Source organism: Adiantum capillus-veneris, chromosome 13 (genome assembly GCF_014529385.1).
Source record: "Adiantum capillus-veneris isolate H3 chromosome 13, ASM1452938v2, whole genome shotgun sequence".
NCBI classification, from domain to species: domain Eukaryota; kingdom Viridiplantae; phylum Streptophyta; class Polypodiopsida; order Polypodiales; family Pteridaceae; genus Adiantum; species Adiantum capillus-veneris.
This window is the reverse complement of record NC_140943.1, coordinates 111,502,311-111,526,101: the sequence shown is the minus strand read 5'-3', so window position 1 is coordinate 111,526,101 and position 23,791 is coordinate 111,502,311. Positions and strand designations below refer to the sequence as shown.

At 42.9% G+C, this 23,791-nt stretch overlaps 2 protein-coding genes across 3 annotated transcripts in view; one reads left to right on the top strand and one right to left on the bottom strand.

The window, feature by feature from the left end:
- The window catches only part of LOC147444655 (dynein beta chain, ciliary protein), a 39,351-nt gene extending 24,192 nt beyond the window's left edge, over positions 1 to 15,159 (top strand). The window contains exons 2-3 of the mRNA XM_086527190.1: positions 14,452 to 14,579; positions 14,677 to 15,159. Coding sequence (XP_086383316.1) covers positions 14,452 to 14,579; positions 14,677 to 14,943 — 395 coding nt within the window. The 3' untranslated portion in view covers positions 14,944 to 15,159. The remainder of the gene's footprint in view (positions 1 to 14,451; positions 14,580 to 14,676) is intronic.
- Positions 15,160 to 17,314: 2,155 nt separating this feature from the next.
- On the bottom strand, positions 17,315 to 21,268 carry LOC147444654 (uncharacterized). 2 transcript variants are annotated; one of them, XM_086527188.1, is made up of 4 exons: positions 20,787 to 21,268; positions 19,359 to 19,908; positions 18,902 to 19,089; positions 17,315 to 17,952 (listed from the first exon to the last, which is right to left on the bottom strand). In XM_086527188.1, the coding sequence occupies exons 1-4, from the start codon at positions 20,982 to 20,984 to the stop codon at positions 17,620 to 17,622; spliced, it is 1,269 nt and encodes a 422-aa protein (XP_086383314.1). In that variant the 5' UTR covers positions 20,985 to 21,268; the 3' UTR covers positions 17,315 to 17,619. The 2 variants fall into 2 exon arrangements, with proteins under 2 accessions (XP_086383314.1, XP_086383315.1); XM_086527189.1 differs by having other exon boundaries at positions 17,315 to 17,919; positions 20,787 to 21,264.
- Between the last annotated feature and the right edge of the window lie 2,523 nt (positions 21,269 to 23,791).

The window sequence follows — 23,791 nt, the reverse complement described above, 5'->3', positions numbered from 1 at the left end:
AGACTCTGCGTCTAGATGCTCTTAAGAGTGAGCCCAAAACCGCTTATTTAAAGGTTATAAGGGTTGCCAAAAGCAGAGCCCCAAAAGCTTCAGTTCCAAAAGCAAAGTCTTTTTTTTTTGTTTCCCTCACAAACTCACTTGAGTTTTTTAAAAAAAGCAAAGGAATTTCTCTCTCTCTCTCTCTCTCTCTCTCTCTCTCTCATGCTCAATTGCTAAGCCAAAAGTTGCAATTTCAGTGCCGTAAATTCCGGAAATCCTTGCTGCTGCCACGTGGCATTTCAGCTGCCAGAATTAGGGTTTCAGCCAGCAGTTAAGGTTAGGTTTCCAGAATTAGGGTTTCTGCAGATTGGGGTTTTGGGCAGGTTTTAGGGTTTCCAGAAATTAGGGTTTCAGCAATTAGGGTTTCTGGCAGAAATTAGGGTTACGGTTTCTGCTCTTGGTAGCCACGTCATCACTTTGTGACATACCCCCCTCTTGAAAGCATTGTAATCGCCCTCGATTACGCCTGCAAAACAGACAGAGGCCATAAACCATCTTAGCAGACATTGACTGTTAGTACCTACGTACTAGGAACACACATCTAGCACATGTACCAAATTGACAGTCACATCACAAGACATCACATGACATTCAACATTCATTCGGATCTTAGACCATGATTTATTGGCAATGTAGCTAGCAATCGCATCTAGATCCAATCGGGACCTCATCGATGTCCAATTGACTAACCCCTATTGCAACCATGTCTATTCGAGATCAATCAGACCAAAATGCTGCAGTCATTTCGTCTATCAGTTCCTGCACTTAAAAGAAGTCAAGAACAAATCAGTATCATAATCAGGAATTCCATTTCATAAAGTAATCTAGCAGAATATTGTCAGCTCTCAGTATCCCTGAAGCTCAAAGAGATATCAGTGACTTTAGTATCAAAATCAAGGCATCTGTTGACAAAGGAGCGGAGTGACTCCCCTCTTTGTGCATCCCACTGCACCAGATCTCCGGCCAAGCTGAATTCTGGGTTCCATTTGGAGTAGACTATGCTAAACCAAAAGCATCGAGGTAAAGTTTCACAATCTGAGGAGTATCTGCTAGGTCCTCCTCCTCCATCCACTTCGCATCCAATGCAGGATAGTTCTTGAACTTAACCAAGAACCGCCTTTGGACTTTACCTTTATTCTTCGTATCCTTATGTGCCAAAATCTGTTTAGGAACAAGGATCTCCTCGTTTTCTTCCACTTCGGGTTGCTCATCAGGCTTCCCATCATCAGGCACATCACCCTTAAAAGGTTTCAAGAGACTCACATGAAATGCATTGTGAATCCTCCAAGTATCTGGCAATTTTAATTGGAAGGAGACATCGTTTATCTTTTCAGTGATCTGGAAAGGTCCATAGTATCGCATACTAAGCTTTGGAAAAAGCCTCTCCTTTCCCTTTTTCTTTCTTAGGTGTGCCTTCTCAAAATGTAAGAGCACCCAATCATCCTCCTTCAATTTCAAGTCGCGACGATGGCGATCCGTTGCCTTTTTTTGTCGTTCTTGAGACTTTTGCAAAGTCTCACGAACCTTGGCAAAAGCCGTATCTAAGTCTCGCGTATATTCATCCGCTTCAAAGATCTTATCTTTCGTGCTTAGGAAGGGGTGGAACCTTTGCAGCACCTTCAACAATTTCAAATGGCGCCTTCCTCGTCGAAGAGTGTATCGTGTTATTGTAGGCAAATTCCACCAAAGGTAGGTACTTTTCCCATTGAGTCTTTTGATCTGAGATATAAGACTTCAATAAATCTAGAACCACCGAATTTGCAATCTCGGATTGCCCATCAGTCTACGGGTGCAGTCTGCGGGTGGAACGATGACGAGAATTGCAACCGCGTGCCAATGTTCTCCCAAATTGCCTTCCAAAACAAACTCGTAAATCTGGGGTCTCTATCGGAGACAATCGTCTCAGGCATGCCATGTAATCGGAAAATCATCGTGACCATTCTGTGTTCTCGGGCATTGCAATACTTTCCTAGGGGTGGGTGGGTATGGGTAAAGGCTATAACAATCCCTGTGCCTTATGCCCGTCAAACTTGACCTTCTGGCATACTAAGCAACTGCGCACAAACTCTCCACATCCTTTTTGAGTCTCGGCCAAAAGAAGTATCTCTCTACCCCTTTCATGGTGGTAGCAATGCCGCGGTGACCCGTAAAAAGTGGACAGTGGCATTCAGTCATAACCTTTTCCCTCAACGGCTGTGTAACGCACAACATGGTTTTTCTCATCAAGTAGCCTTCCCGAATGGAGTATCCTGCTATTGTCTCCCCATCGCGTATCCATGTGAAAACGTCTGCAAAATCTGTATCTGTGGCATACTGGTTGACCATATCCTCGAAGCTCCTATGATGTATTGCGGAACCAACGGTTTTTGAGACAAAGCATTTGCCACCACATTCTTCTGTCCCTGCACATGGACAATCTGGAAGTGAAACTGTGACAAGATGTTCGTCCACCGCATCTGCTTTTTCGAAAGCTGCTTCTGTGACAAGTATTAGCGCAAACTCTGATGGTCTATAAAGACAGTAAAATCCGCTCCGAGTAGGTAATGCCGCCACTGAGTAAGAGCATGGATAACCGCCAAAAGCTCTTTCTCATAAATCTGTGCTGTCGTCTCCGGCCTTGAGAACAATCGGCTCTCGCAAGCAATGATATGGCCTTCTTGCAATAAGACCGCACCCAGACTACGACCACAAGCGTCACAATATACTTCAAATGACTTCTGCAAGTCCGACAAAGTCAAAACTAGTCCCGTAGTCAATTTCTCTTTCAATGTTTGAAAGGCAGTCACCTCTATGGATCCCCACGAGAAAGGGACTCCTTTCTGTGTCAAGATATGCAAAGGGAAAGCAACCTCTGCAAACTTTCGAATGAACCGCTTGTAGTATGAACGCAGTCCAAAGAAGCTTCCAACTTCATGGACATTCTTCAAATCGGGCCAATCACAGATAGTGTCTATCTTGGCCAGATCCATTTGCACTCCTGCTGCCGAGACAATGTGTCGCAAAAAGTGTATCTTTGAAGCAGATGATCTCTGTGTTCTGCCTCATTCTTGGAGAAAACATTGATATCATCATAGAAAGTGGCAACAAATAGTCTCTACTCTCGAAAAATCCTGTCCATCATCCGGTTAAATGTCTCAGGAGCATTGGTTGAGCCAAAAGGCATCACCAAAAACTCAAATAACCCAAAAGTCGTCCGAAAAGTTGTCTTGTAGACGTCTCCCCGCACGATTCTGATATGATGATATCCACTCTTCAGATCAATCCTGCTAAAGCACAAGGATCCTTGTAATCTGTCGAGTGTATCATCGATCCTAGAAATCGGAAATCTGTTCTTGATGGTGATTTTGTTGAGAGCTCTAAAATCGATGCACATTCTCCAAGATCCGTCTTTCTTCAAAGCAACAACAATGGAGAGCAATACGGTGAAGTACTAGGCTGGACAAGACCCTTTGCCAAGAGGTCTTTCACTTGGTTCATAATCTCTTCATTCTGTGCTCGGCTCACACGGTAAGGTGGCCGGTTCAGGGGCGTGCTTCTAGGTATCAGATCAATGGTATAATCTTCAGGCCCTCTAAAAAGCAATCGGCATGAGTGTGGAGAAAAATCTTGGGGTTCTTTTATTCAGGTCAAAACATATTCGACGTTTATTCATCGTTCAGTTCTCTCCCAAAAGAATGAGTAAAGAAACTGAAGTTCATCAAGTACAATCTCTGAGCCCTTCATTTGTCAAAGTCGCTTTCTCGGCCCGGTAGTCAACCACGGCGTAGCTCTTGTGGTACCAAGGGATTCCGAGTAGAACGTCACTCGCGTGCCCTAAACACCCTTGTCATTGCAAACGAAGTTTGCCAATGCTCGGTGTAGTGGCAACATCCCGTATCCGGGTGCCAATCGAACTACCTCCGCCTGTGGCGTCAGGCTGTCGGGTGTAATTCCAAATCGAGCCGCCAATTCCAAGTGAAAAGAAGTTGGCCTTGGCTCCTTCAAAAGAGCTTCTTGATCCTTCGCTTTGCCCTAAAAGCGGCAAAGTTTGTACTTTCATTCATTTGATTCGGTGCAGGTCCCACACCATGTGGTACCAGTTCTACTTTTTATCTGCCTTTTCTCCCACGTCTCTCAGCTGCTTTAGAACTTTCTGGCCTTTCTTCATCTTGTTCATTCGGTGCCTCGTCAGGGCACTTCGCGGAGATATGTCCATTTTCCCCCCATCCAAAGCACTTCCCCTCCCTGATGAAGCGAGCTCTCTCCTGAGGAGTAAGCTTGGGTCGTGCATCCTTCTTTTCTGGGTTCCTCTTTCTCTTTCTACTTTCATTCTGTGAAGTCTGTTCGGCTCGTTGTGTCATGACCTCATCGGTGGGGTAGATCAGACTGCCAGAGTGAATGGCAAAGCCTTGTTTCGCATGACTGATCAACTCCTGAATAGAAGCTGACTTCTGTTCCAAGCAGTGATCTCGGATCTCTGTAGGTAGACCTAAGGTAAACCGCTCAATCTGTTCTCTGAACGAGATCTTCTTGAATGAAGAGGCGGGTAGAAAAGAGCTCCAGAATTTCTCGCAATAAGCATCCACTGTATCTCGCTTGGTCATCCGAAGATGGTTCCAAGCAACTCATATATCGTGTTCATACTCTTGCGTCAGCCAAGAAGAAATAAAAAGCTTCTTAAATTTCAGCCATTTAACTTGCGCAGTCTTGTTTAAAAGAAGCGTGGACCACCAAGTTCGAGCATTCCCCGTAAAGTAAGAGGTAGCTCTCCGAATCTTGGAGTGCTTTGAGTAGCGTCCTCCTACGAAAGCGATGTCAAACTGCTGTATAAAAGACAAACCTTCGAAGCATCTTTGTATCCTGAAAAAGTATCAAATTTGATCGATTGTCCACCTTCCTTAAACTCTCAGACTTTCTTACTTTTATCTTCCAGAAAGTCATACTGGTTGGCTTTATAAAAATTCTTATTGTTCGCATAAAAGTTTCCGTCATCAGAGTTTGAACTGTCTGTAGACGAGTCCTCTGTAGAACTGTCAGTCTCACTAGGCGAGATTTAGACCTCTTTGCCTTTTTCTTGCCCTTTCCGAAGTGTTGTTTCTTGCTTCGCTTTTTGCCTTTTCTGTCTTCTTTGTTCGAATCTGAAGAGCTAGAAGAACTGTCAGAAGAAGAAGAAGAAGAAGAACTGGGTATCAAAGTGAACACGCTTCTTCTGTTTCTTTGCTTTATCAAATGTCGACTGAGGACCCAAATAACCCGGGAAGTCGGTGCCTTTCTTCTGCATTTTGCCGTGCTTTTTAGCTTTCTTTTGCGCGTCAAAAAGCTAAGCAATCCGTGCATCAACCACCTCTTCTAGTTCCTTCTATGAATATTGCTTGTGATCAGAAGGTTTCTTGAGAGTGGGTTTCGGGGGTGGTGTAGTGGTTTTTTGCCACTGCGCATGCACTTCCTGAAAATAAGTCTTGCTCATATATTTTGCCAATTTCGGATCCTTCGCACAACTGAGCATCATCTTTGTTGCATCGCCGATCAATTGACGACGCGTCATCTCTCTTTGCTCCTCCTGAGTATCGGTAGCCACGTCATCACTTTGTGACACTATCCGTACTGACTGTTGGCCGTACAGCATGCCACGTCATCATTTGGTGACATACCCACCCTCTTCAAAGAATTGTTATCGCCCTCGATTACACCTGCAAAGTCAGACATAAGCCATAAATCAGTTCAATAGACATTGTACCAACGCACTAGACGACACAAATCAAGTACTTGCACAAAGACGACAGTCATCGAATATTCACATCACATTTAGATCATATCACATAAAATCCATCGGACCATGATTCATGGCAACGTGTTTAGCAAGCGCATCTAGATCCACACCGGATCTCACTCGTGTGGGATTAACTAATTCTTATTGCTATCACGTCCATAGAATCTCAAGACCGAAATACTGCAATCATTTTGTCTTTCAAACTGCACTCAAACACAATCACATGAGTGAATTCAAACTTCAAAGTTCAAACCTTGACAAAGTGGAGGCCTCAGGGGCAACCCACTGGTAAAAGGAGAGCGTAGGTGAAGATGGAGAACTGCGGGAGAGAGTGTGTGGGTAGGGCTCACGGGCTCAAGCCCACAATCAACCAATAGGGTCACGGCTGTGCAGAAAGTGCAGCGCGGCAGACTCCATAAGACTCGCGCAGAGGCGTTTACGGGCAATTTTGACCTTTGGGAGAAAAAAATGCCACATCGTCAAATCGGCTTGCCAATGTCCGAAAACACCAATCAGACGACAATCTCATGCGGGCGCGTCCGGAAGTATGGTTGCCCAATCAGACGCTTCTGAAAAAAACTATGAATTTGCCAGTAACCTCTTATAGGTTTGTGCCATTGTCAACAATTGATAGGACATTCTAAGCAAGGGTTTGCTATGCATTTCGGTAACTTGCCTTATCCAACCGATCAACTTTCGACAAGTGATGACAGAGAAAGAGGAAAGAAAGATACACGTCCCCTACTGACAGAGAAACAAAAAGCCGAATACCTCAAAATGGGGAAGTGCTTTGACCGTGGGGAACAAGGACATATATTTGCGCAATACCCAAAAAGGCACAAGAATAAGAACGACCAACATACTAAAATAGAACTAGGCGAGGGGATACTCGCTCCAAAAGAGATACTTGAAAGGAAACTGTAAGGGATACTGATGTGCTTGCAGTATTCTGCTTTATGACTTAAAATAAAGAACTTTGAAATGGAAACTCCCGAAGGAGACTGTGAAATTAATGTTTTTTTTTTGGGATCTTGTTATTTGTGTACAGATAACAAGTGAAATCCAGGATGCGATGGTGAGAAAGTTGCATATGAATGAACCCGATCACGATTCAAGATAAGAATCATGCATTTTGAATGATGATGATGAATGATATGACTGGATACTACGGTGAGCGCATCAAGAGTTCCCAAGGGATGAGATGGCTACACAAGGATAAGATGACTAGACTGAATGATTGAAACATTGTGTTCATTATGAACTAAGTGTGTGATTTGTGAACTAGAATTCCTAGAAATGAATTTGCCAGATGGGCTGAGTGAAGCGTCCCGAATGGCAATATGTAGAACAATTGAAGCCTCAAAAGAAAGGGCAATTTACATGTAAATGCAAGTATTGTGGGCATACTTGGGACGGAGGTCCCTCTCGTATTCGTGCACATTTATTGTCCATCCCTGGCCATGGTGTGATAGTGTGCCAGAGGACGTCAAAGTGGTGGTCACAAGATTGCATGTAGATGTAAAGAATGATGGGAAGGACCCAAATGCATATGTAGATGGCTTGGTGGATGATTTGGGAGGTATTGCCTCTCTATCTCAGGGAGGTGCCTCAGGCTCAATGAGTACACATGCATCAGGGAGTGCACATGTAAGTGCCACTGGGACTTCGGCTTCCAAATCAAATGTGGGGTCCTCAAGCAAGAAGAGGAAGGTTGCACAAGGGGCTTTGGCAAGTGCATTAGCTTGCAAACACGCAAGCAAGCAGATCAAGCCTTGCGCAGGTTCTTTTATGGAGAGGACATTCCTGAATGGAAAGTGCGGAGTCCTTTCTTTTTGCAAATGGTCAAGGCAATTGGACAAGTTGGTCCAACTTATGTGCCTCCCACATACAATGCTTTGCGCACCACAGAGTTAAATAATGAGGTCAAATGCATTGGTCATGAGATCATGGGTGTGCGCGAGAAATGGAAGAAAAATGGATGCACAATTGTATGTGATGGATGGTCTGACACTAGACACAGATCTATCATTAACTTTCTTGCATGCTCTATACATGGTGCTGTGTTTTTGAAATCTGTGGACACATCTGGGGAGACAAAGACATCAAAATTTATTTTCAATCAGCTTAAGGTTGTGATTATTGGGGTAGGACCCTCCAATGTTGTGCAGGTATGCATGGACAATGCAACTAATTGTGTTGGGGCCGGGCAGATGGTGGAAGAGAAATGGAAACACATTTTTTTCACGAGGTGTGCATGCCATTGCTTGGACCTCTTGTTTGAGGATATTGGGAAGCTTCCTTGGATTGCAAAAATTCTTGATGCAACAAAGGTTGTCACATTTGTCACAAGGAAGTCCACTATCTTGGCATTGTTTTGAATGCTTAGCAAGAAGGAATTGTTGAAGCCATCGGCCACTCGATTTGCCTACTACTTCATCATGTTGGCTAGTCTTGTGGATGAGAGATGTATGCAAGGTGTGCGTAGGCTTATGATCGATGCAAAATTTGTGAAAATGAAGGCATCCAGGATTGCAAAGGCCACAGTGGTCTCGGACATTGTGTTTAATGCATCCTTTTGGCAAGAGGACAAGTTGATTTTGAAGATTTGTGCTCCCATCTTGAAGATACTTCGTTTGGCTGATAGGGAAGGAGCCACCATGGGGCTTGTGTACGAGCTTACGGATTGCATGGTTGAGCAAATTCAAAACATGCAAGGTATTGATACGGCAAGGATGCAAGAGATCAAGGACCTATGCGTTGATAGATGGAATATGATGCACACATCATTGCATGTTGTGGGATACTCGTGTATGGCGAGGAAGAGGGCAATTCAATGATAGTGAGGTTCATGATGGGTGGATGACATTTTTGGACAGGTATACCAAGGGTGATTTGATCATGCAAGGTACCCTCATTGATGAGTTGGACACTTTCCTCACTGAAAGAAAGTCATTTGTTCATCCTATTGCAAAGGATCCAAAGAGAATGCAAGAGGGTGTAAAATGGTGGGAGACTTTTGGGGCTTGCACGCCCACATTGCAGACTCTTGCACTTAAGGTGCTTTCTCAAGGGACACGTGCCTTTCCATGTGAGAGAAATTGGAGCATCTTCTCTCTCATTCACATCAAGAGGAGAAATAGGCTACTTCCTGCTCATACCGAGAAGCTTGTCTACATTACACACCAACTTGAGGCTCTTATGCAAGATCAAAGAGCGCGGCTATGAGAGAATGGAGGTTACATTAGAGATGCTTAACAAAGAGAAGGATGAGGAGCGCTTGCTTGAGTTGCAGGAGATTTAGGAGGCTATTGCACAGAGCACTGATAATGTTATGGAGTGATTAGCATGCCTAGTGATATTGGGACTTCATGCTCCGTTGCTGAGGATGAGGTTTGGGATGAGGATGAGGATGATGAGGGTGATGATGTCACAAGGAGGGCACCACGTGCCAATAGAAAATAACAGACTGAACAGACTTTTAGCACTTCAATAACAACTGAACTGAGAGAGAGAGATGACACGCGACACGAAGTGGCGGAATTCCACCCCAGAGAGTGTTGGCCCCAAACCTTGGCATCCCTTTCGGTATTTCTTTATATTGCATCAACACAGTATAAGCCGGTACTCCAGACTCTGCACCTTCTCCAGGAAGCATGCCAGAGAATGAGCCCTAACCTCATATTTAAAGGCCCTTGGCCTAAAAAGCAGTTTACAGTAAAAAGCTTTTAAACTTAAAAGCATCTGATCCAAAAGCAAAGCCAAAAAGCTGCCAGCGTAAATCACGGAAATCCGTACAGCCTGTCACGTCATCAGCCAGTGCAAAACGCGGAAATTTGTACAGCCTGCACGTCATCATGTCAGCGCAATTTTCGGAATTTTGCCACGTCATCAGTTTGTGTGTGTGTGTGTGCAGGTCCTCCTTTATTTTAATCCTTTTTTACTCGGGGCCCCATCGGACGGGGTCCCCATAAGTTGGGAGGACTTCTTATGTTACTTGTTCTTCTTAGGGTTTAGGTCCCTCGGCCGGCATCTGTAAATTGGCTCCATTCTATAGGGCTTTGACACGTCAACAGTTTGTTACAGATGATGAGGAGGTGGCCTACGATGAGAGTTAGAGCTCATTGCATTTTGCTCTAGCCTCGGTCCTGACTCCTCTTAGCTCTACTTATGTTTTGGATTCACTATTTAGCATTGAGCGGTTGGACTCCACCCTCTAGGCTCTATTTATGTTTTGTCATTTGGAGTACTCAGTATGTAGTCTTGTTGGTTTTGGAGGCTCCATATTTTGCCATCTCCTACTTTGCTCTAGCCTCTAGTATGATGTATCTATTGATCAGAGATCTTGATCTGTTTTTCGACTCCCGACTCCTTGATTTAGCTAGATTCTACATTTTCAAATTTCTATGATGTTTTCATGCATTATGTGGCTTTGGGTTGCTCTCTAGAGTCTAGTGTCTTAATTTTAATTGCTGTTTGTTATGATATATATATATACTAATTTTTGCTTTCTAAAAGAAACCTTAGTGTTGTGTTGGGTTAGGGAGACTTTCATTGTTTTTAGTGCATGATGGAGACTTACTTCAAATGTTTATTTCACTTTCATTTCATATCCTGACATGTCTTGACTTTTTTTCATTCTATTGTTTTAGAATGTTAAAGTGAAACTTCACTTGCATAATTCTAGTAAATTCTATGGATACACACACACATATATATTAATGAGTTTTTTTAATTTCACATTTCATTTCACAGACTCACATGGCTTGACTTTTCTTATATTCTATAACTTAATTCTAGTCAATATTCAAGAAAGTTTCTTTTGTTCAACGGCCGTCGACCGAGTTTCCTTCCCACAAAGAAGCCAATCGGAAATACTAGCATAAATTTAAAATTTGAAGGATTTTTGAACTATTTTCTCACATATTTCACCAGTTCTTCTTTCCTTTACCATGGTTTACAACCAGGTAGTCTCCATTTTCAACCGGCTCAAGGCTAAGCTGAGGCAATCCTTTCTTGAACACTGATTCTACTTAAACTCAACCTAATGATTTTATCACGTTCTAAGTATTTTAGAAAGCCACTGTGATTCTTCCACTTGTTTAGTGCCGTATGGTATTCCACGAATGGAATCTTCGGGGGGTCTGAATCGGGCTTATATCGGGCTTCCATATCCGCCCGAGTGAGACGCATGGTTGATGTATGAAAAAACTATGCTGGCAATAGTGCGGCCTTGAACTGCTTATTGTACTCTTCAAGATTCGCACATTGTTTAGTATTCAATTCGTGCAAAAAGTTGTTTAAACTGGACCCACGTTGTAGGGGCTTGTGAAGAAGGTGGCAGCCTTGCGTATCTTCGAAGACTCTGAGAAGTTTCCTCCAGCATAAGCTGCATCAAACTGCTGTATGAAGGTGAAAGCCTTTAGTTGATCTTTAGTTTCCCTGAAAGTTTCAAACTTCACTGTCTACCCACCTTCCTTGTAATCCTTAGGTTGACTATTTTCATAAACTGGTGCCCGCAAAAGTGGTGCTCCATGATTGTCTATTCCAACACTCGCATCACCTGTTTTAGCTGTCATATCTGCATTTTGGGCATATGGCTGCGAAAAACTAGCCTTATCAAACTGTGTTCTAGGCACTCGAAATTGACCATTCGCACCCTGAAAACTTGGTTGGACACCCATGTTTTCATACATAGGGCTAACCATGGCTGGTTGCATTGTCGCGAACACATTCCCTGGCATATAACTTGTGTAGGCCCCAAAGACTCGCCCCCCTTTCAGTATTTCTTTATTCAATTGAAAATAGTTGATCCAAACACTTAGATCAAACTCTCACCATGCTGTCCAAACCTGTCAACGGTTGAAACTGCAGTTACATGGGTTCAGCATGCACAAATTGCCCCCGTTCCTGTACTCCTTGGATGCACCTTCCCTATCTATCACACGACTAAGATCACTAGACTCATACGTCAGGATCGGATTCAGCTAGATACCAAGAGCACATGGATACAGCCGATACAAGAGTTGGGCACGAAGATGGCTTTCTATAGAGAGCATCTTCTCCAAATCACGGAGGACGGATTTGTGACTAGGCCTGGATATATGGATACACTTATCTCATGGGATACGGTGTGCTATTGGCCAGATACGCACATCCTTGCATCAGCTTCAGATCAAGACTGGTAGATTTCGAGGAGTACCAACAGAGGCCAGGAGATGTCATTTATGTCATATCGAGCCAGAGATAGAGCTACACTACATATGTCACTGCCCTGTGTACTATGAGATCCGTGGCCGCTTTCATTGCTTGTTCAGAGAGGGTTTCGGACCACTTTCTAGAGTCATGAGATACCTAGACCAGAGATGCCTAGGCTTGTTTTTACTCGAGCTGCGCAAACATAGGGAGAGCTTGCTGGGGACATCGGGGAGAGCCAGTCTCAGAGGCAGATCACAGATTTCTTTACACCAGACAATGAGCAGCCAGAGGAGTGCTCACCTTCAGATCACACCGACACCAGAGGTACGTTGATCAATCGGGCGATTGAGCTAGGGAGAGCAAGACGACCACGATCATTGGGGGCTTCATAGTACCGGAGGAGGCTGCAGTAGAGGATCCGGATCACCCTAGCTTCACATGGGAGGCGGCCAGGCAGAGTACTGACCATGGAGGATTATAACGAGATTCGCCACCGACCAATGAGGGATTTCCTCTACCCCCCCCCCCCCCCCCCCCCCCCCCCACCGCCCCTCCCTTGATCCGCCTACCATTTGTATATCACCCATGTATCCATCGTACCATTGTATTAGCTCTCATTTCCCCCTTTTTTTTATAGTTGTACTGACATTGTACTAGATTCACCACTTGTAGCTTTTCGGTCTCATAGGTCACTTTGGCTATATCATTTCATTCTCTCTCTCTCTCTCTCTCTCTCTCTCTCTCTCTCTCTCTCTCTCTCTTGCACTCACATGAATGCCTGGCGGTCGGAGGGGCTCTAGGTAAATGGGAAAGTATTTCTATGATTTCATCACAAGATTTCTTAAAAATTTAAGAGGGCATTAATAATTTGATTTGGATAGTGGTGGATAGGTTTACTAAAATGGCAAAAGTGCAGACCTACTCGAAAGTATGTGAAACACCTGAGCTAGTTGGGTTCTTTGTTGAACATCTTTACAGGCTATATGGACTATCTGCAGATATATTAGAGCTAGTTGGGTTATTTGTTGAGCATCTCTACAAGCTATATGGCCTATCTGTAGATATATTATCAAATAGCGATAGAAAGTTTTTGGAGGGAAGTCTTCAAAAAGTTGGACACTATTTTGAGTATGAGTGCAATTGATCCTCTGCAATCTGATGGTCAGACAGAGAGAGTCAACCGAATTTCAGAGGATATGTTGTGCTCTTATGTGAGCAAGAAACAGATCAATCAGGAGAATTATCTACCACGTTTGGAGTTAGTTTACAACTTCTCAAAACATTTGGCCACAGGCTTTACACCATTCAGGTTGATGTATGGTTTTCAGCCTAGATCTGCTATTGCCGTAGGGTAGAGAAGGAGAAGATTCAGTTTGCCAAGAATTTCCTTGGAAGACATGAATGACTTGCTAATGGAAGCAAGAGAAAGCATTCATATTGCACAAGATCTTGCCGAGATGTATGCTAACCAAAGCCGTAGACGTGTCACCTCTGAAGAAGGTGAATTAGGTAAGGAAACCAACAAAAGAAGAAAGTGCTGCGAACTTTTCCCACGGTGTTGTGAACCCTTTATAATCCTTTAGAAGATTGGGAACGTAGCTTACAAACCCGGGCTGCTCGAGACTTCTCAAGTGCATCTCATGCTCCACGCTTTTGAATGTGGGTATGAACCATAGTCACAAGAAAACACGCTGTTGCAAATTTTAACTTGTTCCACAGAGAGAGCCATTCTCATATGGTTTCCGGATGACACCAAAAAATGTTTGTGAATTGGGTCCATGTCGAGCACTTGTATGCATTGTCCAACCCAATGGTGGGATGGTTTGAGCTTCTTTCCAAGTTTTTAGACACATTTCCTTTTTACTCGAGCTTTTTGTTCTCTTTCCAAAGTGTTGTTCGTTCCCCAAGATGTTCCCGCTCCCTTGTTATTATGCTCAACGGATTATGATCTTTGTGTTGATGTATGCTTGTTCCTTTTCACTCCAGCTTTTTGTTCTCTTTCCAAAGTGTTGTTCGTTCCCCAAGATGTTCCCGCTCTCTTGTTACTATGCTCAACGGATTATGATCTTTGTGTTGATGTATGCTCGTGTGTGTGTGGTGTGGATGTGTGGGAGCATAAATTAGTACCTAGTTTTACACCCTCTTGGGCAGTGACTACGTTAGTGGGGATGTCGTAGTATTTAATCAATACTACGCATGATGGAGCTGATGGTTATATTGTCTTGTGGATGGCGACCATGAGTCTATACCTCGTACTTTCCTTTAAAGGTGAATCTGGGCTTATCCTGGATTCATCTAGTTATATATGCTCAACGGATCATGCCATCTTTCAGTTGTCATTTGTTGTTATTGCTGGAATATGGCGAGCAGCGATCTCTGCTCTCTCGAATTGCAATGTTAGCCTCAACGGCATTTTGATCTCTTCATGAAAAGGCGTTCATTGCCAATATTTTCTTTCCTTCTGACAGATCCATATGCTACCCCACAAGAGGAGGAGAGAGAATGGGACAGATCAAGTCCTACCTATTCCAAGATGGTGAAAGAGCTGGCAGGTAGTGTGGTTGCCAAGGAAGCTAAGGATGGTGATGTGGATGAGGTGAAGTCTTTTGTTGCTTGTCTTTAGTTAACATGTCATTATTTTTACCTGATACTTCAAATTATAATATTGTGGTGAATTTTTTGATGGCTATTAGCATACATATACAAGAAGACCACTGCCGAAGATTAGAAACACCACAACTACAGGCGTTGATGAAGATAGTCCCGCTCCTCCTGGAAAACTAAATCTGAAACAAATTCGGCAAGTTTTTCTCTCGTATCAAGGTTTAATCAAAGGTGAGAAGCCTATGAGTGCTGAAGCTCTTGCTAGAAAATATAATGTGGATGTTGTACTACTTGAGAGGGTACTTAGGCTCCATGCCATTCCGGATTGGAAAGGTGATGGACAAAAGGACAATTGATCTGTCCAAAAGGTAGAGTGGTTCATTTTAGGGCTCTTGTTAACATTTCAAGAATTCTTTCTGAGGCTACAGTTACATCAAATTTGTGTATAGAGAAATGAGCCGAGCTCTGAGGACAAAGGATGTAATCCTTTTTGGATTTTGTCGTTTGTAGCCAGATGAGAAAGTTTTGACAGGCCATCAACTTGTTGTGTATGTAATTGTGGTTTGGTACTACACTGGTTTCTTGCCTAAATACTTCTCAGATTATAAGTCATGCACCGTTGATGTCCCAGCCATACAGGTGCTTTAATGTGGGCAAACTGCAATCTTGATGTGAAGCAACTTTGACAAAGGTCAATGCAGGGTTGTCATAGTACCGATCGTACTTGCCTAAATACTTCTCAGATTATAAGTCATGCACCGTTGATGTCCCAGCCAAACAAGTGCTTTAATGTGGGCAAACTGCAATCTTGATGTGAAGCAACTTTGACAAAGGTCAATGCAGGGTTGTCATAGTACCGATCGTACGGTAAAGTATGGTATGGCTCCTAAGGGAAAATACAGCGTATTGCAATTTATATCGTATGGTATGGCATGTTTTTTGTTAAATATCTGAAGAACCATTTATATCATAGAGTGTGTCACATCACATGGTCGCAAAGTAAGCCGTATTTGTATGATATAGGCATTAGTACACTGTATGGAATCAGTTATAGCACATTGTGTCAAATTTTACCCATGGAGCCATCTACATGGGAGTAGCATGACATCAGCTTCACCAATAAGCATCTTTTAAGGTGGCATTCTCATCAGCTGGGTTTTGGTAGGGAGAACAGCTACATTTCTTGAAGTTGGCTGTTGAGGAAGGAATTTTGAACATTACAAACAATTTGTGATGAGAAAAATTAATTGATTAGTATTATTTATCATGATTATGTTTCAATGTGTGATAACGCTTAATTGCTAAATTAAAGGTGTTCTTCGTGGACTATTTTGTATGTCTGCTTAAGCCAAGGTGTTGGAAAATTTGGATATTTATCAAGTTTTTAATCATTTAATCAACAATGATGTGGTTGGATTTTGTGGTGCTATGGGTGAACATTTCTTTCTTAGATGTTGTTCACCCTACCCAATTTTAATTTTTCTGGGAGTGCATTTTCATATTGACAGGGTTGCAACTGCTGACTTGACTTGAATTTGATGCTCAGGTTGCAGAGTAAGTATCCCTCACCACTGTAGGATTGCAGCAACAAGCTTCCATCAGCTTTTTTACTGCATTTACTCTTAACACTGAAGGCGGTCGGAAGTTCTTAGAAGTTGAGCCAATAATGGCTAAATATGTTTGCTTTCCATACTTTTTGCATATGGTTGATACTGAGCTGTTGGATATTTTTAATGAGTGATGACGATTACCTTCCCTTCCCCTTTCCTGGTGAAGAGAGCCAAACGTGCCTACAAAAAGCGTGACTGTTGCATAAATCTTGTTGATTAGTGCTACATGGCAAGTGAATAATGGCAAAACTATTATTTTCCGTTTCTTGTGAGGGACGCATATATTAAGCATCATCTTAGGTATATGTAGGCCACTAGGAAATATAGTTGACATTTGTTTTCCTATTTCTATAAAGAGGTGCATTGAGTCGTGGGTCACTCTCATATCCTCTCATGTAGGCCATCGTGACATTTCACCTTGTCGTGACAGTCAACAGCATCATTCCATCCTTGTTGGTGGTATGTTGCTCCAACTTCGCGGCTGCTACTCGTGGGCATGGTATGTTAGTCAATGTGGTTCACAAGAAAGAAACCATGGGCCTATCATGGTCATTCCACAAAACAAGACAATGCAATCATCCCTTACCAGTATCCCAAATCTCATCCCTTCCCCATCTCGCAAGTGACTATTTGAAGCTCCCCTCACTCAGAATGCATGCTTAAAATTTAATGTGTTCAAATGAGTATTGTGTATGAACCCCAACCCAATTTTCAGTGGCACTCACAAGTGTTCCAGATTTCTTTTTTCTAAAGGTCATTGGGGAAAAATGGTGATGAAACAAGAAAGGTCCCAATGACATACAATGTCTTTCTCGCAAGCAAGGAAGCAAGTATAAGAATGTCAGCTATGGATTATCATGCACTAAGGAGATAGATATGAGCTCCCAAAATATATATGATATGGTGTTGCCTGTGTTTAACAGTGAGAATATGAATTGTAAGTCCTAACGAAGCACATGTGCAGCCTATGCATGTTCCAAATGACAATACAGATCAGCCATTTTCCAATGCATGGAGCCCCTAAAACCATTGCTTTTTGTTTATGATTAAAGATTATCATAACTTATTGAGGCAATCTCTATGAAAATTCTGCACATCATTAGAAGCACCAAGAGCATGAAGTAATTAAAACTCATATTTCATTGCTTGCTAGATGACCCACCACAAAGAGCTCCCTTGATGATACACTTTATCGAGAGCTCTAACCAGCCAAGCTCTTTCCAGAATTGTTTGATTGCAAGGCGGAAGGGCAAGGTTGTACACTGCTCCTTTTGTTCCACAGCATACAAACCAAGCCTAATAGACAACATGAGAAGAGTAGCAGGCAGCGGTCTTTGTACAAAGATAATGCTTGTACATTGAAAGTTCATTCTCTCACATTCATACCAATGCAACGGCAAGGCCCCTCTCCTCTGCCCGCTGTCAAAAATCAATCCCAATTCTTCGCCGCTTGGGTGGTGGTGCCATTGTGGATTGCATATGTGGGGAAGCACCAACATCAGGCACTGTAGGAGCATCATCATGCTCGAGTAAGCAGTCAATGTTGAAAGGCTTCATAAATTTTCCGCCTCCCCACCACCCTCTTGTTGATTTTAGAACAGAAGACGATGTCGGAAGATGCGGAAGTGATGGCACTTCTGCAGGACCTTGAGCAAATATCGACTCCTCAATTGTATTGCAATCAGCTTGCCATTCATTGTCTCCAAAATTCCACGTGTCTGTCTGAAAAATTATGAACAATATCAACTTGTAAGCCTGCATGTGTCAACGTCAATTCAGTACCTTGAAGCTGAATTCACCTCTAAGAAGTGGAAGTTAATGTTTAATGGTATTTGGCAAAAGACAATATTCCATCCGCTCCCTCATGTATAGATACTAAATAACAAGGGACTTTAACCCATGTACATAACTACATTTGAGGATTAAGCTAGAAATGCTAATTAGCATAAGGGATTCGCAAAGCACGAATCCTCTTAAGGCTCTCATATCAATTGTAAGGTAATGGCGGAGGATTGAGTAAAGTGCAATTCATGATTAACATAATCATAAACACATACACAAGAGAACGGAAATGAAAGAGACTAAGACAGCCCCCACTAAGCCATCAACGCCCAATAGTAGGTGTATCAACATATGCTCTCACACATACACAAAGGTATACACTCTTCATTCATGCAAGAAACAGAGAGCACAATTCATGAGGATTGCTACTGTGGAGCTGCAATTCCACAATGCCATAAGTGAAGACTAATAATTCGAAAGACCTGACATAATTAAATGAAGCTAGGACAACACGACCACTCTTGACAGTTCGATTCTACCCCTCACTTGGTCTGGCAAAAGGTCTGTCAATAACACTACCAAAGAGAAACATGATTTCGAGTGTTATAAATAGGACTACGTGTCATGTTATATATCAATAAAAAGTTAATGAGAGATTCACAATGAGTCTAGTCTCAAAATTTTTATGTGCGCTTCAAAAGCTTTACAAAATGCCCATTCTTTTGTTGATGAGTACAAAATGGGTAGAAAAATTGTACCACCAAAGGATGCTTTTAAACATAAAGATGCTCGAATATGACGTATAGAGATGCTTCACAAGTGCATATACTCGCACATATTCTCATGCATGAGGGGGCATTTTCTATGACAACACAAATCAAGTACATTTGCAATCCAAACTGCACATTGGAAAACAAAATACCTTTGGAGGTCCACAATCTGCATAGTTGCGAGTTGATGATGCATCAGTGAAGATTAAAAGTTCATCAACCCTCCATCCCGGAATGGTCTCGGTAAAGTATTTTGATATGCTACTTTTACCACCAAAACCATCCCCTCCTATTTGATTTGCAACGGCACAGCTGGCGTTCATATTGTTAGTGCACACACCTGGGTGAAAGCACATTAAAGGTTAGAAAATATTGTGTCCAGGACAATGCCAATTAGCATAATTTTTAGATGTACTAAGTAGATTCAAGGATGCACTACATCACGATGATCTCAATGATCTTATATCATTAAAAAGATCTAAAAATAAGAAATCTAACTCCACAAAATTTTGTTTTGATTTGTAAAAAAATTACCAGATGCCCATTTCTTTTAACATAAAATTGCTACCTAGCGTAAATAACACGCATAGTTAATGTGCTTTTACCCACCTGCTATGCTTGGGTGCGGGTGCATTTCCCAATTTGAGTTAAACTGCACCTGGTGGCTGAAAGGGTCCTCCGGAACTTGAGCAATCTTTGAAGGTAAAACAACCATGGCTTCTTGACTGGGGGCAGCCACTTGCGAAGATTGGACTGTTTTTTCAGACTTTGAAGGTGATGCATTGGTAGTGCCACATCCCTCTCTTTGATCATAAGAGATGGGGCTCGGAGATTGTTGAGCCATCAAAGATAACGACGGTGCCACCCTCAAATAAGACTCTTGTGAGTCTGTCGATCCACTTCTGGGAAGAGGGGGCAATTTGGGAGAGCCAAGTTCAGAAATCTTTGCTGTAGAGGAGTGTGTTTGTGATTCGAGATGAGCCTGCACACTTTCTGCACTCTCGTTAGTGATCGGTGCTGCTTCAAGGGCCACCCTGATCCCTGCCACTAAGAAACGCTTATGTTTCGCTGTCAGTGCATTTGCTGAATGTATAGAATAATCGCAGCTGCGGCACAAAAGAGCTCGGTCCTCCAAGCAAAAGAAAAACCCAGCCTTGTCCTGACAATCAAGACTCAAGAGTCATGTAAGAGAAGAGAAAAGCAATTTTAAAATTACAGACGAAAATAACAAAGAATTCTTCATTCCTCTCACAGATATGTCTAGATATACAGGCAGTGTATGAATGTGTCATATGCCTTATCAACTACCTTATTTCTATAAAGAATGATGTGAAGGATGCTGAGACCTCAAAAACAACAAACATCACAATTAATACAATATTCATGATCTTTTACTCGCATATCGATTTTGAAATGCTTTGACTGAATAAGTTTTGTGACAAAGTTATGACAAGATTATCACCTTTATCATGCATAGCTTGGACAACAGCTATGACATCCCTACTCACGTCGTCAGTGCCCAAGAGTAGTGCAGGTTTGTATAGAGGTCATTCATGCTTTGAATGTACTTTATAAAACCAACGAGTTGAGTTTCTATCACCCTCCGGAGGTGATGGGCATACTCAGCCATGGTAAAGGCTAGCATTTGTCAAGCTAGAGCAAAAATACTAGAAGCGCTAGAGATCAAAACATCAAAATAGTGTGTTCCTTTAGCTAATGTGCCCAGAGTGATTCCTCTCCTCCTCCTTGAAAAGAACGACAATATCAATGAAATATTACTCCTTGGCAACAAAATCAATGAAAACACAATAGCAATGAATATGGCTCATAAACTACTAGTACACCGCCCCATTGCAATTTGCCAGTGCCCCACATATGTAATGAGCCACTACCCAATAAAAGTGGCTTCCGAAAATCTCCCGCATTCAGAAAACAGTACAAACTTGAACTTTCAATGTGTGCTCTTGCCTGCCACAATTCAATGAAAATCTGTGCTTCTCCTAAGATTTTTTTGCGAAACAGAAAATCAAGACAGACCTGACATATGTCGCAGCACGTCCGCTGCTCGGCAGTGGTGGCGTAGAGAAGGCTCACTCGCTGGTGCTTGCTTGCCAGCTTGTTGGCTCCGTGTATCCTCCCATCACAATCTGCACATAATGCCGCCTCATCTGCACAGCATATCACACGCGCCTCTGCCTTCTCGCACACATCGCACTGTACCTTCATCGCACGCATCCACGCAGAGAGAGAGAGAGAGAGAGAGAGAGAGAGAGAGAGAGAGAGAGAGAAGCACAGCTATGAAGGTCAACCAAGAGCATACAGCTTAGACGTCGCTAGTGCCATCATGCAGGCACACGCCCAGAGAGCGTATGACCGTGTGAGAGTAGAAGACAATCGTAAGCGTGGCCATTGGCCGTGTGTGTGCGTGTGTGTATTGAGAGAGAGAGAGAGAGAGAGAGAGAGAGAATCCTCCTTGCAGAAGATAGAAAAGAAGATTCTGTAGTAGATCTGCGCGGACCTCCCTCCAGGCTCCCATTTGCCCAAATGTCCAAATATTTAATCATTAATGTGAACCATCACGAACGTGCACTTTCTACCCTCGCTTCACCTCAGGTAACACACAAATTTAATGTAGGATGGACATGTCCACACACGAAATTCTATGCAATCGCAATTCTATGCAATCCCAGGCGCAGCCGTCACATTAACCGGCCACAAATTGAACCTCCTAAACCCGGGCAGTGCATGTTGGCTTGAATATAAAATCATTAAAAGGAGCCAAAGTGCAACGTGTGTGTGCGGGTGACTTGGTTAACCCATGTCACCCAAACCCTGAGCTGCAAGGTTGTGGGTTCAGACTAGTTGTCGGAGCCCTGAGTTTTTGCGTTGCCCGCATTCTCGTTTTGCCTTGATTTTCGTGCTGCCCGGCCTTAAGATCTCGCCTTGGACTCTCAAGCTGTCGATCCCCTCACCACCCGTCATTAAATGTTGTGTGTCACTTAGTCCCATGGCTCGCCTTACACTATCTTAGGTAGGTTCCACACAAAGCGGTCACAAGCCTTTGTACTTGAGAGCGTTGCGAAGGAGAGAGAGTGGGCAGAATTGAGCAAACTCGGCCAAAATTGGCAGAATTGGCTCATTGGGGCATTTTTTTCAAGAGCAGACAAATTCCTCATATGTCAACATAATGATGTCTAACCTAGTAGCAGAAGCAAGGTGCAATGGATGCAGGTGTGATCATGTTCGCTACTGCATAGTAGATGTGGCGGGGCTTGTCGGTAGGTTATTGGCGCACGCAGTGATGTAGGCAAGACTGGGCGCATAGGCAGGTGGTAGCAAGGGTTGTGCAACACCAGGTTGTCGGGAGTGGATAGGGACCGCATGGTGCGGATCTCTTCTCTAGACGACTTTGCCACATGATGCAGATCTCTTTCCCAGGCAATCGGAGCCAGTGTGGGGCGGTGCAGATCATGGCTCTTGGTCAAAGGTGCTCTTTGCTTATGAATCACTCCGCAAGCACGATAGTAGCTCTAGCTTATCGCTGCAGTTAATTTGATGATTTCTCTGACTTTGAATACCTGCCTCAGCTGTCATAAAAACTAATATCTACTACTCCCAAATGATTTTCTCATGTTAAGCTGATCATTTAATATGGGGAAAGGCCAAAGTAGGGGAAATATTGGACACATGTCAGGCTCTTAGCCCAGTTGCTCCCAATCTCCCCTCAAATCCTATTGGATGGCCATAGAGGTGAACCAATGAGAATGAGGATAGAGTAAATTTAGTCTAATCAATTTAAAAATGCTTGATAAAAGAACTAATAGAAATTAAGCTCCCTAGAAGACTATTGGACAGTCTACCAAGGGTCCAATGAGCATCCAGTAGCCCAATGGCTTGCTTGAGTCCTATTGGCCAGAAGACAAAAAGGTCCAATGAGAGTTTATATGAATTTTAATTACTAAGGCTCTCACAAAAGGGGCAAGGGGGACGCATCTCACAAGGCTATCAATTATGCTTCTAATTTATGATTGGCTAAGCTTTGCAAGAGCCAATGAGAGGCCAATGAGAGGCCAGCATGAGCAAAAAGAAAGAGGGGTCGACCAAGAGAGAGAAAGCTTTGCATTTTTAATCTTACACACTTTGCTACACACACACACACACACACACACACACACACACACACACACAAGTTATGTGTTGAGCAAGAACTCCATCTCCTTCTCCAAGCATTGAGAAGTAGAGGCCTACACCAACAACTCTTGGCTATGGAATGCAAATCCAACCAAGAGCCAAGCTTCAATGGCATGCTCATATCCTCTACCATGCTAATTACTAAGCTAAGCTATGCTATTAGAGTGATTATGTGAGGAGAATACTTCTTTCTCGTAAGATACATCTTCTTCCTCTCAATCTATCCTCATTCCCTGCTAGCTCTCACCATTTTTGAAGGTGTGTAAGGTCTTGGGACTGAGGCTAGGGACACTAGGTGTGTTTTTCAAGCATAATTTGGTTCATGAATCTTCCATCTTCATGGTACCAACTAGTTTTGTCAAGGAACACAAAGATTGTATTATACAAAAGTCTCCTTTGATGGGATAAGCTATAATACAAAGTCTTTATGGAGCGGGGACCGGCTCCATGTAAATCCAGTCCTCCACCGTTGTCAATTGTTCTATTTCTCCCTCTTTTCAAGTTTTGTCAATGCCAAATTAGCTTGGTGTAAATTGTTATGTTGCTTTCTGAAATTAAGTACTCTCTCTATGCTCATTAGGAACTTGTTCTTAATGAAATATTCACTATGTTATAGACTTCTGCTACACACAAATTACTAGTGCATTAATGTTACATCAGCTAGCCTCCCTAATGTGATGGGAGAGTCTCCAAGTGTCTACAACCCTCTTGCAATAGCCATGTGCACGATCTGCAAAAAATAGCAAGGTATGTTAGCTTGTTTGCAAATGATCGTTGATGCATGTGCGCATAATCCCATCCGCTTGATGACATTCAGGAAAAGCCATCGATCCAAGCGGATCTCATCCACG